General features: G+C 51.0%; 1 protein-coding gene across 8 annotated transcripts in view; it reads left to right on the top strand.

Moving 5' to 3' along the window:
• Positions 1–5,459, top strand: part of SEPTIN9 (septin 9) — a 184,613-nt gene extending 179,154 nt beyond the window's left edge. For all 8 annotated transcript variants that reach the window (XM_016192299.2, XM_060202825.1, XM_016192300.2 and 5 more), the window contains 5 exons: positions 472–589; positions 1,134–1,229; positions 1,556–1,652; positions 4,509–4,560; positions 5,244–5,459. In XM_016192299.2, the coding sequence (XP_016047785.1) occupies positions 472–589; positions 1,134–1,229; positions 1,556–1,652; positions 4,509–4,560; positions 5,244–5,370 (490 nt within the window). In that variant the 3' untranslated portion in view covers positions 5,371–5,459. The remainder of the gene's footprint in view (positions 1–471; positions 590–1,133; positions 1,230–1,555; positions 1,653–4,508; positions 4,561–5,243) is intronic.
• Positions 5,460–16,405: the final 10,946 nt, after the last annotated feature.

Below are 16,405 nucleotides of genomic sequence, written 5' to 3' on the forward strand. Positions count from 1 at the left end.
GGTCCCTCACCTGCAGGGGGAAAGTGTCACAAATGGTGAAGAAATGCTGCAGGTGTCTCTTTCTGTATCTCTCCCCTGCCCCCTCAGTTTCTGTCTCTATCCAATAAAAAAGAAAAAAGAAAAATAGATAGATAGACAGACAGACAGACAGATGGGGGAGAGGGTACACCAGAACACTGCTCTGCTCTGGCTTAGGGTGGTGCTGGGAATTGAACCTGGGAACTTGGAGCCTCAGGCATGAAATCCTTTTGCATAGCAGCTGTGCCATGTCCCCAGTCATGGCCCATAGCTTCTTTATCCAGCCATTTGTCGATGGACATCTAGGCTGCTCCCACTTCTTGGCTGTTGTGACTAGTGCAGCTGTGAACATGAGTGCACATTTCTCTTCCAGCCGGTGTTTCTGTGTCGTTTGGGTGTGTGCCCAGGAGTGATATTCCTGGCCACACTCTCACCCACACTCATCTGTTCTAGCCTCCGGCCCCTGGACATTGAGTTCATGAAGCGTCTGAGCAAAGTGGTCAACATCGTCCCGGTCATTGCCAAGGCTGACACACTGACCCTGGAGGAGAGGGTCTACTTTAAACAGCGGGTGAGTCTCCCCACCTTTCTGGCTGCCCCGCATGTCACAGAATGCTTGGGATTTTTAATAGGTGGGAGAGAAGGACCACGAGGGTCCAGGGCTGTTTCTGCTTCCTTAGCCAGGGCTATGCAGTGGCTGTGTATGTGTGTGGGGTCCACCCAGCAGTGTGCACGCCGGGCCCTGCTGGTCAGAACCACCTGGGTGACTTGAGAACCAAGGTGCCTCAGAGGAGGTTGAATGGAGTCCCTGATAACCTGCAGGCTTTTTCTGGGCCAGGCGGCAGCCCTCATGTGCTTGGAACAGGGTGAGACACACACACACACACACACACACACACACACACCAAAGGGGTAGTTCTGCTGGAAAGAAGAGAGCAGGCAAACCCGTGATACTCACTCTGGGTGGGCCTGCGCTCAGGCACAAGTGAAGGCTGGTCATCAGGCTGCCATCTGTATAACTCAGCTGTCCCTCTCGGCGAAGACCCAGGATTGAGGAGGCTCACGGCGGTGGGTAGACACACAGACGATACCTGTCTCTCCCCTCTGCTCCCCAGATCACTGCAGACCTGCTGTCCAACGACATTGACGTGTACCCCCAGAAGGAGTTTGACGAGGACCCCGAGGACCGGGTGGTGAATGAGAAATTCCGGGTAAGTGATCGCTTAATGCTGTCCAGAGACCCCTCACTTCTTCTGGGGTCATGGGGTTCTGTGGGAATCGGGTGGGTCAGCCTTGAGCCATGAGAATGTGTCCCCTGGGTGGGAAGGAATGGGAGCCTTCACACTTGACCTTCTCAGGCCACGGGTCAGGTTCTGGTGTGTGTGTATGGCGGGGGGTGGGGTGGATGGTGGTTGGTCTTGGTTCTGGGGGTTGGTAAACGGGCTCAGGACAGCTCCTCCCAGAGCCCCAGGGAGCAGAGCGGCCTATCATGCATGTGGGACCGATACTGCACCCTCCCGCCCCCCTACCCCTCCAGGAGATGATCCCGTTCGCAGTGGTGGGCAGTGACCACGAGTATCAGGTCAACGGGAAGAGGATCCTGGGGAGGAAAACCAAATGGGGCACCATCGAAGGTAACTGCCAGGCTGACATGTGTGTGTGCGTGTGCGTGCGCGTGCGCGCGTGCGCGTGTGCGTGTGCGTGTGTGTGTGTGTGTGTGTGTGTGTGCGTGTGTGTATTCCAGACAAACCAAATAAGAAGGTATCTACCCCCTGAGAGCTGCACCCCAGGCCTGAACTCTGGAGGCCTCATCTTCTGCCCTGTCCTGCTTGGCCCCTGGGAGGGTCCCCATGTCCTGTCTGACCAGCAGAGGATAGAAAGGAGGAAGCAGGAGCCAAGCCAGAACTGATGGCGTTTTGCTGCAGCCCCCCCCCCCCCCCTCCACCCTTCTGTCTCAAGGGCGGGAGCTACTCCTAGGAGGAAGTGAGAATCCTGGGACCTCCACCTCCCTGCTCCCCCCACCCCCAGCACACACATGCAGAGCCTGGGAGTGGCCTGGGCAGTAACTCTCAGACCTAGAGACCCTGTGACCTTGGTATATCTTAGAGTTTGGGGGCTACTTACCAAATGAGTCCAGGCTTGGCCAGGAGATTCTCTCTGAGGCTAAGGGGGGCCAAGCCAGCCTCCTCCCACGGGGCCCTCGGCCCCCTCAGCCTGCAGGTCCCCCATGCAGTCTGCAGTCTGCAGTCCTCCCAGGTCTCTCCGTGCCTGTCTTCTGGGAGTATTTGTCGTGGGACTTGGGGGTCGCCCTATATCCAGGTTGTTTACTGAGGACCCTTGGCCTAATTGTACCTCCAGAGGCTTTTCCCAAATGAGGTCCCGTTCACAAGAGCTGAGTTGAAGTCTGTGTGGGGTGGATATGGGCATATCTCACCTCCTCAGTCCAGTGCAGGGGTTGGCCATACATTCTAGAGTGTGTACTGCCTCAGTCTCCCCATTCATGAAGTGAGTACTGAGTGCTAGGTACTTAGTAAAAAAGAAGCAGCTCCTGACAGCTTTCAACCTGATGCTGTTGACTGGCTACGGAAGAAGGGCAAACGCTAGAAGAAGTAAAAAGACGGTCCTACTCACAGCTGATGCCCCCACCCCACCAAATGCTGTAGCTGTTTCCTTCCTTACAGAAAGGGAGTGCATCGGGCCAGCAGTCTGCTTTGGCTCTGCAGTGCACCCCCCCCCCCACTGGGCTCTTTGTGGAATGCTGGCAAGCGGGACCCTTTCTGCCAGCTTAGACCCTGAAATTTGCAAGGGGGGAGGAATAGAATCAGCCTCTGCTGCCCCCTGGTGGCCAATTCCAGCCTCACAGGCTGCAGTGACAGGCAATGAGGGAGGACGGTGAGCCTTGCCCCATCCCTTGACACACATGGTGGGTGACCTGTGCGTTGGCTGTGACACCAGCAACTCAAGTGAAGCCTCCCCAGGGGTCTGTGAGGACAGCTGTGGGTGGTGGAGCTCACATCCCTGAAGTCCTTCAAGGCCGCTGGAGTGTGTGCGGCTCTCTGCTGTGCTGTAATGGTTGTTCACCTCCAGGGCCCTGTGAACGAACAAAGAGCCCACAGGAGCTGCTGCCCGCCCTGCCCCTGGCCAGCCCCTCCCCGGTGCTTCCCTTTCTTCCTCCTCAGTGTTCACACTCTGGGGCTTTTCTCCTGGAAAAACCCAGAAGCAGGTGGGGATAACAAAACACAGTACTTTCAGCTAACCCTTGCATGTCTCAAGGGGTATGTGTGTGCGTGTGCGTGTGCGTGTGCGTGTGCACACGCACTTGAGCACCTGTGAGGGGTGTCCCTATTTTCTTTTTGCCTCCAAGGTTATTGCTGGGACTTGATGCCGACCCTACAAACCCACTGCTCCCGCAGCCTTTTTTTTTTTCTTTTTGTTCTTTTTTATATGATAGGACAGAGAGAAGTTTAGAAGGGAGGGGGAAGTAGAGAGGGAGAGAGAAAGATAGACACCTGCAGATCTGCTTCACCACTCGTGAAGTATCCCCCTGTGGGGGCAGGGTCTCAAACCTGGGTCCTTGTGCATGGTACTGTGTGTGCTTAGCTGGGTGTGCCACTGCCTGGCTCCCCTGGCCCCTGTTTTCTAGGAGTCTGAGGGTTAGAATGACCCAGAACACACCTCCATTCTAAGATGCTAGGTGGAGATGCTGTGTGAGCATCAGTTGACAGAGGCTGTAGTGGACACAGCCCTGAGGGTGGAGAGGGCAGGGCAGAAACCCCAGGCCAGAGGCAGCTGCAGGCCCAGGGGGCTGCTCTGACTGTGTGAGTTGAGGACAGACATCTCTATTACTCTGTTGCTGGGAATTGAACCCAGAGCCTCACACATGTCAGGTGTGAGCTCTACCACTGAGCCACCTCCCAGGTTTGACAGCTACCTCCCTCCCTTGACAGAGTCCTGTGCCCTCTGAGCCTGGGGGCCACTGGAGGCAGGAAGGCTTACCTGAGTCCTGGCTGGCCCCAGCTACAGGCTCTCAAAGGCTATTTCTACAGCACCCCCAGATATTAAGGGTCATTGTTGCTGCTCCTTGAATTTGCAGAGTGAGGTCTCTAGGCGTGTGTGTCCCTGTCTCCTCTGAGCACAGATTTCTCATGTAAATAAATCCTCACTGGAGGTTCAGCTCCCAGCACCACCATAAACTGGAGCTTAGCAGTGCTCTGGTAAAACCAAACAAAGTCAAACCTTGCTATTTTGTGTCTCCTTTAGTTCTGGCATCTTCTTTGGTGGAGCAAGGGTCCCCTCTCCTCTGTCTTCTTGCTGTACTGCAGTCCTCGCAGTGATGGTGCTTGAGAGGTCATTTTTGCAGCTCTGACTCCACCTGCCCTCCTGCCCAGGGCTCCTAGGAGCTTTGCTTCCTCACATCAGCGGGGGGGAGGGGGGCAGAGGGGGCCCAGAGGGACTCCCCAGGGACATGAACCTCTGTGTTTCCCCTGCAGTTGAGAACACCACACACTGTGAGTTTGCTTACCTGCGGGACCTCCTCATCAGGTGGGTGCTGACCCCTGCCCTGTGCCTGCCCTCTTCTGGGGTCACCCAGAAGCCTCTTCCCTAAAAGTCCTTCTTAGAAATGAATCCAGAAGCAGGAGTCCTTCTTAACCAGCCCAGGGCCACCTGGGTGGGGTGGGGGCTGAGCCCGCTAGATTCAGAGTCCTTGGCTCGTGGGAGGTAGAATCTCCAGCACATGGCCCAGTGCCACCCCTTTGCTTTGTCATGAGCTCAGAAAGGGTGGGGTTGGGATGGGTGGGTGATCCCCCTCTCCCCCAAGAGCCACCCAGCTTCCCAGCCAGCAGATTGAACAGCGGTCCAGAGGAGGGACAGTGCTGACACTGATCCTCCATGTGGGGGCGCTGTCCTTCCAGGAGCAACCTTGCCTTGTCAGGGAGACTGGCTGAGGGAGGACCAGCTATTACCAGGGGCTCTTCCAAACCCTTTCCTCCATTCCAGTCTGACTTTGAGGAGTCTAGCAGCCGGGGGTGGGGGGGTGGGTGGGGGGGGTGGGCAGGGGCCCTACCTTCTGTGAGGGAGGGACTGCTGGCCTGACCCCTCTGAGCCATCTCAGCCACAGGGGGCTGGGAGACACCTGTGCCTGAGAGCACGTGTACCCCGAGAGGGTCTGGGGAGTGGGCTGGGAAGACTGCTTCGTGCCTGCCTCTAAGCCAGTGTCCTCCCAGGACGCACATGCAGAACATCAAGGACATCACCAGCAGTATCCACTTCGAGGCCTACCGGGTGAAGCGTCTGCACGAGAGCAACATGGCCAACGGCGTGGAGGAGGGGCCCCACACCCAGGAGATGTAGGCATCCCACTCGGACCCCAGAGTTCTCTGCCCCCCCCCCCCCGGCCTGCCTGCACCCCTTTTATTTTATATGATTTTCTCCAATTGTCAGCATTGTCTGTCCCTTCACCCACCCCAGGTAACAACAGGTACCCCCTACCCCGTCCCCTGTCTCTCTGCCCCCCCCCCCCCATTAGCCTGGCTGGGTGGGCCCAGAAGGCCACACTTCCTGCCTGACTTTGAGGTTCTGGAGGGGCTGGGCCTGGCCTGGGGTGGGTAGGGGGCAAGAGAGGACCCGCTGAGTCAGCACCCCCCCACCCACACACACCCTCACAGCCTCCAGGGGGAGCCTGTGTGGGGGAACGTGAAGTCCCATCCGGCCCCCTCCTCCCCGCACTCTCAGGCAGTAACTCAGAGAGCCTCCCCTCAGCCCCACACCCCAGTGTCCCAAGTCCCAAAGGGAGAATAGTTAATCCCACTAGACACAAACTTACCAACTGCCTGAACTGAACTGAGGCCCCTAACCAGTCCCCCCTCCCCCCAGCAGAAAGTGCCTTTATCACCTTTTGCCCAGCTGTCCCCTCACCTTCAGGTCAGGGAGGATGGAGTTTCATTGAGGATGCAGAGGAAGGAGGGGATGCACCCCTGCCTGCCTGACCCCCCCCCCCCATGCACCCCATGGTTTTGGAGCACAGTCCAAGCAAGTGAATGTGGAGGGAGCGCCAGAGGGTTCCTGGGGCTCAGCACCTGGGAGGTTTGTGTTTGCCCCTACACACACACACACACACACACACACACACACACACACACACACACACCTCCCTGTCCTGACCCAGGCCTCACTGAAGCTGTGACCCATGGGACTGAGGGAGGGGGGCAACCCTTCCTGGCTGTCCAAGGCCCTGCACCCCCAAAGCCCATCTGAGACCTCAAAGAGGGAGTGATCAGTGGTGGAATGTCGTCTATGGGAGACCCCAGGGTGGGTTTCCAGCTCACTCGACAGGCCTGCCTCCTTGTTGCACTCAGCCAGCAGAGTGTTCCCGGCCTGCAAGGGGATAGGCATCCAGAGTGTCTGTCACCTGCATGCCCCAGGCTGGCTTCTGGCACAGGGGCGGGTGGGCAGGCAGAGCTGGTGTTCAGATGTGTGTACGTGATCTGTGCTGGCTCCTGGCCTGCGACTCCCTCCCCAGCTCAGCTCAGAGAGGAAGGTTCCCTAAACCAGAACAGTTTACTTGCCATATTTTTGCCAAAACCAAGATGTCAAAGCACGCACCCCTGCCAGTGCCAGGCCCAGGGTGTGGGGCCTCCAGCCCGGGGCAGCCTTGCTTCCCTGCCCTGCAGCCCACCTGGAAAATCGTTAGTCTCACCGGGGTGTTCCGCAGTGGCCTTTGCTATGTGCCTCCTAAGAATTCCGTCTCTCTCTCTCTCTTTCTTTCTTTCTTTTTTTTTTTTGTATAAATAACAAAGTGTTGGAAATGTATTTCCTGAAATAAATGTTCCAGATGCGATCCCGGAAGGGGCAGAGAGCTTTTCTTTTTTGGGTGCAGGGAAGCGTGATTGCCCTCTGCTTAGAGTGAAGCACTTTCCGTGTGTGTGTGTGTGTGTGTGTGTACACATGTGCTTGAGTGGGGGGGGTAAGGGGAGGACTTGAGAACAGGGGGGCTGGGAGTTGGTGAGCAGAAAGAGGGACATGATCTCAGGCAGGTCTGTGCAGTCCTGGGAGTTTCATCAACAGTAGCCAGTAACCCTGGGGGCATCTCACAGCATGGGGCTCAGAGACCCCAGCTCTCTTCACCCAGCTCGCCCCACCCAGAGAAAGGATTTTGGCTGGCTGTCCCACTAGTAAGGGAAGGAATCCTGCTGGAGGTCCCTACTCCACCAAGCCCCATCTAGACCTGATTCACTCCCCACCCCCCTAGAAGTCCTCTATCACCACAGCAGTGAGAGTTCTTTCCTGCCTGATGTTTTAAGATTTACAAATACCGGGGGTCGGGTCGTAGTGTAGCGGGTTAAGCGCACATGGTGTGAAACTTGAGGACTGGTGTAAGGATCCCAGTTCTAGCCCCCAGCTCCCCACCTGCAGGGGGATCGCTTCACAAGCGGTGAAGCAGGTCTGCAGGTGTCTATCTTTCTTTCCCCCTCTCTGTCTTCCCCTCCTCTCTCCATTTCTCTCTGTCCTATCTGGCAACAACAACAATAATAACCACAACAATGATAAAAACAAGGGCAACAGAAAAGGAAAATAAATAAATAAGATATTAAAAAAACAAGATGGGAGTCGGGCGGTAGCGCAGTGGGTTAAGTGCAGGTGGTGCAAAGCGCAAGGACCGGCGTAAGGATCCGGGTTCCAGCCCCCGGCTCCCCACCTGCATGGGGAGTCGCTTCACAGGCGACTCTCCATTTCTCTCTGTCCTATCCAATAACAACCACATCAATAACAACAACAATAATAACTACAACAACAATAAAAAAAAAGACAACAAGGGCAACAAAAGGGAAAATAAATAAAAAAATTAAAAAAAAAAAAGATTTACAAATAACACGTGTTACCATGCGTGAGGACTCAGATGGAGACTTGTCTCAAGTGGCCTCCCCCAGGACTCTGTTCTGGCTCCTACGCTATTTAATATTTACATCAATGACCTTCCAGAAACTTCTTCAAGGAAGTTCATCTACGCCGATGACATCTGCTGTGCAACTCAGGCATCCAAGTTTGACATCCTCGAGGAAACACTCACGAAAGACATGTCTCTGATATCTGATTACTGTAAAAAATGGCGACTAATCCCTAGCAGTGCAAAAACGGTATCGTCTGTTTTCCATCTACACCATGCCTCGGCCTCGCGTGAGCTTAATGTGCAGCTTGGCGATACGAGAATCCGGCATGAAGCCCAGCCAGTCTATCTTGGCGTCACTCTTGATTGCACCCTGTCATTTCACGAACATCTCATAAAAACTGCAGCAAAGGTGGGCGCGAGGAATAACATCATTGCAAGACTGGCCAGCTCCTCATGGGGTGCGAGCGCTTCCACACTACGATCATCATCTTTGGCATTATGCTATTCCACTGCAGAATACTGTGCCCCAGTATGGTTCCGTAGCCCCCATGTCCACTTGGTCGATTCCAAATTATATTCCTCCATGAGGATCATTTCTGGAACCATCCGTTCCACCCCGGTTCCATGGCTGCCAGTTCTTAGCAACATCGCCCCGCCAGATATTCGTCGGGATGCGGCATCATCTAAGTTCATTTCCCACGTCTACGCTCGACCGGACCTGCCAATATACGCGGATATCTTCGCCCACCCTGTCCAACGCTTGACGTCTCGTCACCCAATCTGGTCCCCTACGCCTACACTGAACTTCTCGGTTCCAGACTCTTGGAAACAGAGTTGGCAGTCAGCTGAGGTAAAGAACAAACACCTCATCACAGACCCCTGCAAGCGTCAACCTGGCTTTGACCTGGCACGTTCTGATTGGGCCCTCCTCAATCGCTATCGAACAGGCCATGGCCGGTGCGCCGCTATGTTCCATCGCTGGGGAGCCAGAGACGACCCGAACTGCCCCTGCGGCTCCAGACAGACTCTGACCCACATAGTCCAGGACTGCCACCTCTCCAGATTCAAAGGAGGTCTCGAAACTTTACATCAGGCTCAACCTGACGCTGTTGACTGGCTACGGAAAAAGGGCAAACGCTAGAAGAAGAAAAAGAAGGACTCAGGTTCAAATCCCCGGTTCTCACCTGCAGTGGGGAAGCTTCACAAGTGGTGAAACAGTGCTGTAGGTGTCTCTTCTCTCTGTCACACTCTCTGTCACTTTCCATCTATCAAAATAAAGGCAGAAAAGAAGAAGGAAAGAGAAAAAAACAGTGGTGCTCAGGAATGCTAGTTCAGCAGGCATGAGTTCCAGTGACAACCCTGGTGGCAATAATAATAATAATAATTTTTAAAAATGGGGGGAGAGGTTAGGCAGTAGCACACTGGGTTAAGCTAATATGAAATGCCAGGACCTGCACAAGGATCCCGGTTCGAGCCCCCAGCTCCCCACCTGCAGGGGGAAAGCTTCACAAGTGGTGAAGCACGGCTGCAGGTGTCTCTGTCTCTCACCCTCTCCATCTCCCCCTCCCTTCTCAATTTCTGTCTCTATCCAAAAATAAATAAATAAAATAAAAGATTTAAAGAATAATAATAGTCACCATTACTACTCACTGTTATCACATCACCATTTTTAAATTATTTTATTTTTTTAATATTCCCTTTTGTTTGCCCTTGTTTATTGTTGTTGTTATTATTGTTGTTGGATAGGACAGAGAGAAATAGAGAGAGGAGAGGACGACAGAGAGGGGGAGAGAAAGTCGCTTGTGAAGCGACTCCCCTGCAGGTGGGGAGCCGGGGGCTCGAACCGGGATCCTTATGCGGGTCCTTGCGCTTTGCGCCACCTGCGCTTAACCTGCTGCTACCACCGAACTCCTCACAACACTTTTTTTTTCTTTCTTAAAAATTAACTTTTTTTTTTTTATCAAGAGCACCGCTCAGCAATCCACTGTAGCTCACGAAGGTTCACACCGTCATTGTTAGTGCTGCTGCTCCCAACACCACACTCACCAGCATGTCACCGTCAACTCTATTGCCAGCATCACCTACAGCCTCCAGAAGCTGAAAGAACAGAAGCTTCCTGTGTTGGCTGCATCTTACTTCTCTGCCCTGGAGCCTTGAGGAACAAGAGCCCACCAGAGGGCAGAGGTGGGGCTGATGGCAGAGGAGAAGCTGAGCTCTGCCTGCTGCTGCCCTCCCTGGCAGCTCTACCGTCTACATCACAGTCAAGTCCCAGGCTAGGAGCCCAGCATCTGAGCCATCTGTGTGGGGCTCCCTTTAGTAACAGTGTCCTTCCAAGTGTGGGTCACATTTCCCTTCTTCTTTGAACGTTCAGTAATTATTTTGTTCGCCCCAAATGGCGTGCGTTAAAAAAAAAAAAAAAAAGATAGTCCAGGAACTGCAAGGACCGGCATAAGGATCCCGGTTTGAGCCCCCGGGCTCCTCACCTGCAGGGGGTTTGCTTCACAAGCAGCGAAGCAGGTCTACAGGTGTCTATATTTCTCTCCCCCTCTGTCTTCTCAGTTTCTCTCTGTTCTACCCAACAACAACAAGGATAACGACAACAAGGATAAACAAGGGCAACAAAAAGGAGGAAATAGCCTCCAGGAAAGTGGATTCGTAGTGCAGGCACCGAGCCCCAGTGATAACCCTGCAGGCAAAAAAGAAAAGAAAGAAAAAGAAAAAAAAATAGTCCATAAAAGGAACATACTTTTCCCCAGGAGAAGAGCACGTGTCTCCTTTTATCCTGCGGAAGGTGTGAGGGACTGAGTAGATCCGAATGCAACTGGAAAGGCCTTGGGCTTTGGTGAAGGTCAGTGAGAGGCACCACTTACTCCAAGTTCAGAAGGGGGTGAGGCTGGGAGTCCAGGGAGGAAAAAGAACTGCAGGAAAAGCCTAGCGTTCCTCTGTGGGGGGGGGGGGTAGGTGGCAGGTGGCGGCTGCCTGTGTATGGCTAGCATCACAAGGGACATCCCAAGGGCAGTAGCCAGGGGTTGCTGGGGAGCAGGGTTAAGCAGGGTTGCAGGTGTTCCTCTGTCTCTCTCCCTCTCTATCTCCCCTACCCTTCTCAGTTTCTGTCTCTATCCAATAATAAGATTTAATAAAAAGGGATGGCCATTCTTGAAGATGAGAGAAGGTGTTGCAGAAGTTTTGGATACTAAACTCGGGCGTGAGGAATAAAGCAGTGGATGGTAGCCTGCTGCCTACTTGTTTTTAATGTTTAAATTTTCTTTATTTATTGGGTAGTGATAGCCAGAAATTGAGAAGAAGGGGGAGGCAGAGAAGGTGCGGGGGGGGGGGGCACACCAGACTAAGCACACATAATATGAAGCACAAGGATCCCAGTTCAAGCTCCCGGCTCTCCATCTGCAGGCGGGTCACTTCATAAGCAGTGAAGCAGGTCTGCAGATGTCTAGCCTTCTCTCCCCTTCTCTATCTTTCCCTCTTCTCTCAATTTCTCTCTGTTCTAGCCAATAAAATGGAAAAAAAAATGGCTGCCGGGAGCAGTGGATTTGCAGGCATCAAGCCCCAGCAATAACCCTGGAGGGAGGGAGAGAGAAGAAGAGAGAGAGGGAGGGAGGGAGGGAGGGAGGGAGAGAGAGAGAGAGAGAGAGAGAGAGAGAGACACCTGCAGCCCTGCTTCACCACTTGTGAAGCTTTCCCCCTGCAGGGGAACTGGGGGCTTGAACCTGGGTCCTTGTGCATTGTAACATGTTTGCTCAACCAGGTACACCACCACCTGACCCCTCTGACTTTGTTATTTCTATACTTGGTAGGTGTCTGTACACAGTTACTTAGAACAATGGGTAGTTGTTATGATTAACTAATTAAAATAATAATCAGTGTTCATATTATTCTGTCTGAAACCAAAGCTTTCAAAGACCCTAGAGGAAATAAAGTCACAGGACCCCAGGTCACTTGGTCACAGAGGTGAAGAAAGACACCCCAGATCTTCCCCTGCTCTGCTATCCCACCACCCCTGGGGGAGCTCACCAGAAAAAAAAAGGGGGAACTTCTTGGTCCCTCGGCTCTGTGTCCCAACTTCACCCGAAAGGGGGCTCCCACCCAGTGTCCCTGCAGACTTCCCACAGAGCTTTTTGGCTTTTGTCAGCTCCAGACAGCTCTTGAAATCTGTGGGAGCCAGTGGGTGTGTGTCTAATAAAGTTGGAGCTCTGTAATTTAGTAATTACTGTAACTCACACTTGTAATTTGGGGAGGGTTCTCCTGATTCTTCGTGCTGTCTCTTAAAAATTGTGCAGCTTTAATAACTGCATCTCTTTAATTCAAAAGACTGCTCCGTTTGTCACCCCTCCCTAGGCTGCTAGGCGCACAGATGTATGTAGATTGGGCTCGTGCCTTTCGGGGATTAAAAAGGTCAGTTTAGCTGAATCTTTATGAAAGTTTTTTTATTTGATTTGATAAGACAGAGAGAAATGGAGGGAGAAGAGAGGAGAGAAGGAGAGAGAGGTGAGCCAAGAGGTGGCGCACTTGGTTAAGCACACATACCACCGTGCTCAAGGATCCAGGTTCGAGTCCCCACTCCCCACCTGCAGGAGGGATGCTTCATGAGCAGTGAAGCAGGTCTGCAGGTTTCCATTTTTCTACCTCCCATCTCCCCTTCCCTCTCAAATCCTCTCTGTACTATCAAATCAAAACAACGTAGAAAGGAAAAAATGGCCGCCAGGAAGCCATGGATTTGTAGTGCTGGCACCAAGCCTCAGCAATAATCCCTGGTGGCAATAAATAAAAATAAACAAATACAGGAGTCGGGCTGTAGCGCAGCGGGTTAAGCGCAGGTGGCGCAAAGCACAAGGACCGGCGTAAGGATCCTGGTTCGAGCCCTGGCTCCCCACCTGCAGGGGAGTCGCTTCACAGGTGGTGAAGCAGGTCTGCAGGTGTCTATCATACTCTCCTCCTCTCTGTCTTCCCCTCCTCTCTCCATTTCTCTCTGTCCTATCCAACAATGACGACAACAACAATAATAACTACAACAATAAAACAACAAGGGCAACAAAAGGGAATAAATAAATAAAAATTTAAAAAAGATAAAAAATAAATAAAAGAGAGAGGCAGAGAGACACTTGCAGCACTGCTTCACTGCTCCTGAACCCAGGTCCTTGTGCATGGTAACGTGTGCACTTAACCAGGTGCTCCACCACCTGGCCCCTAAGAGCCAACTTATTGTCCATCTTGCAGGGGACACTGAACTGGCCTTTGTGGTTGTGTGTCTGGGCACTTCTTCTGGGTTTCATCCAGTCTGACGTTGGTGTGGTTGGAAGCCCACGGCCAGGTGTGGCCTGGCCACTCCCCATTTGGGAACAAAGCCTGTGTCCTCACTGCTGCAGGAGTGCCCTGGGGCCATGCATGCTCCTCTGCCTCCACTCATAGGAGGCAGCTAGTTCAGCTCACTAAAACACACACCTGCATGCCTGAAGTCCCAGAGGCTGCAGGTTCAATCCCTGGCAGCACCTTATGTCAGTTGAGCAGTCCTCTGGCCCTCTCTCTCCTCTTTCCTCTCTCATCTCTCTGATTGATTCATAATGAACTAGTTAAAGAAAAAAAGAAAGAAAGAAAGACATTCCGTGAGGTCTTCCATGTGCCATTGCTGTCTAAGTCATCTGTAATCGATTTTCATTTCCTTTTTGACTCAATCATTAAAAGATGATTTTTTCCCAATATTTTAAACCAGTGGGTATATTTTCTAGGTCTTGGCTTAAAGTTGACCATTAATTTCTGGTTTTCATTAGAAGCACCATGGCTAGGAAATGTGCCCTATGACCTCTCTGCTTTATGGAATGAGGCAGAAGGCAGATTGGTCTCAGATTTGCAGATGTATTGTTTCAATTTATTCAGCAGGTCTCAGAATGTCTTCTGTTGGTAAGAGAAGTTTTAAAAATTGTTCCACATACAGATCTTACATTGTTATGATCTAGGACAGTAACCTAAATGCAGTAGATACTTAGTGGCAAAAAAAAAATTCATACACACTATTTGCTGAATTTTACTTAAAAGTTTTTTTGTTAGTGATTTAATAATGATTAACAAGATTGTAAGTAAGATAATAGAGTAAAATTCCATACAGTTCCCACCACCAGCCTAATTATCTTTGTTGGCTGCTTTATTTATTTATTTTTAAAAATTATTTATTTGGGGATTAATGGTTTATAATCAACAGTAAAATACAATAGTTTGTACATGCATAACATTTCCACATAACAATACAAATCCTACTAGGTCCTCCTCTGTCATCATGTTTCAGGACCTGAACCCCCTCCACCGGCTGTCTAAATTTTTAATCTCTGTTTAATAGTTAATTTCTCTTTTGTTTTGAATATACCTCTTGAAAACAGCATTTACTCCTGTGTTTGCTTTCTAGTAAGTGAATTTTAATAATTTACATGTATTGTTATAACAAATATGTTTGGTTTTAATGCCGTCATCTCTTGCCTGTGATTTTTGTGGTTTTTTTCTTACTTTTTTTAGAAATATTTATTTATTTATTATTCCCTTTGTTGCCATCATTGTTTATTGTTGTAGTTTTTTTTTTTATTGATGTCATTGTTGGATAGGACAGAGAGAAATGGAAAGAGGAGGGGAAGACAGAGAGGGAGAGAGAAAGACAGACACCTGCAGACCTGCTTCACCGCTTGTGAAGCGACTCCCCTCCAGGTGGGGAGCCAGGGGCTCGAACCGGGATTCTTATGCCTGTCTTTGCTCTTTGCACCACGTGCACTTAACTCGCTGCGCTACCTCCCGACTATCGATTTTTGTGTTTTAATAGAATTTTCTCTGTAGATGATTTTTAAATTTAAAGATTATTTATTCATTAAAGATAGTGAGAGAGAAGAGAAAAAGAGCCAGATCATCACTCAGGACCTCATGTTCATAAGTCCTGGGCTCCAACCACTGTACCACCTCCTGGCCACAGAGAGAGAGAGAGGGAGAAAGAGAGAGAGAGAGGGAGAGAGAGAGGGAGAGGGAGAAAGAGAGAGGGAGAGGGAGAGAGAGGGAAAGAGAGAGAGAGGGAGGGAGAGGGAGAGGGAGAGAGAGGGAAAGAGAGGGAGAGGGAGGGAGAGGGAGGGAGAGAGAGGGAGAGGGAGGGAGGGAGAGAGAGAGAGAGGGAAAGAGAGGGAGAGGGAGAGAGAGAGAGAGAGAGGGAAAGAGAGAGAGAGACACTAGCACCCTGCCCTGCTTTAGCACATGAGATGTTGGGGACTGAAATTGAGCCTGGAGGCCAGGAGAAGCGCACTTGGTTGAGTACACATGTTACAGTGTACAGGGACGCTGGTTCGAGCCCCCGGCTCCCCACATGCAGGGGAGTAGCTTCACAAGTGGTGAAGCAGGTCTGCAGGTATCTTTTTTTCTTCCTCCCTCTTTATCTCCTCCTTCCATTTCAGTTTCTCTCTGTCTCTATCAAATCAATGAATACATAAAATAAAATAATAAGAGAAAATCATTAAAGAGAGAGAAGGAAAGAAATAAATTGAGCAGGGGTCTTTCAAATGCAAGTCCCATGCACCCTCGCTGAACTCTCTTCTCAGTCCTAAGATGATATTTTTATCTTCTTTCTTGTTCTCTAGATGTTGTAAAGTACTAATTTGTCACAAACCCTTCCTGTATTTAAATTTTAAACCCTTAAGCTTCTTTTACTTATTTATTATCATTTTTATCATCATCATTATTTAACAGAGCACTGCTCATCTCTGATTTATGGTGGTTTGGGATTTGATCCTGGGACCTCTGACCCTCAGGCATGATAGTCTTTTTTGCATAACCATTATTTTTTAAATGTGACTAGTGAACTTATATGTGCACTGTGCTAATGTCTGAGGGTAGGTGCCTCAGGAAGGGGTTCCACGCTCTTAGCCAAGAGCCTCTTCTGCAATATGAAGACATGTTGATTTTTCAGCACTGAACTAAGTACTGTTGTAATGACACTTCCTTTAGTACATAACTTGCAGTTCTTCTGAGACCAGTTACATCTCTTAGAATTGCCAATAATCCACAGCCGGGCAGTGATGCACCTGGTAGAGCACACACATTATCATGTGCAAGGAGCCAGGTTCAAGCCCCAGTCCCCACCTGCAAGGGGAAAGCTTTAAGAGTGGTGAATCAGGTCTGCAAGTGTCTGCCTATCTTTCTTTTTTCCTTCCTTCCTTCCTTCCTTCCTTTCTCTTTCTTTCTTTCTTTCTTTTTTTCTTTCTTTCTTTTTCTTTCTTTTTTGCCTCCAGGGTTATCGCTGGGGCTCGGTGCCTGCACGAGGAATCCGCTGCTCCTGGAGGCCATTTTTTCCTTTTGTTGCTCTTGTTGTTTATCATTGTTATTACTGTCATCGTTGTCGTTGGATAGGACAGAGAGAAATCAAGAGAGGAGGGGGGAGGGGAAGACAGAGAGGGGGAGAGAAAGATAGACACCTGCAGACCTGCTTCACCATTTCTGAAGCGACCCCCCCACCCCCGCCGC

The sequence above is a fragment of the Erinaceus europaeus genome, chromosome 12 (genome assembly GCF_950295315.1).
Source record: "Erinaceus europaeus chromosome 12, mEriEur2.1, whole genome shotgun sequence".
Classification (NCBI taxonomy): domain Eukaryota; kingdom Metazoa; phylum Chordata; class Mammalia; order Eulipotyphla; family Erinaceidae; genus Erinaceus; species Erinaceus europaeus.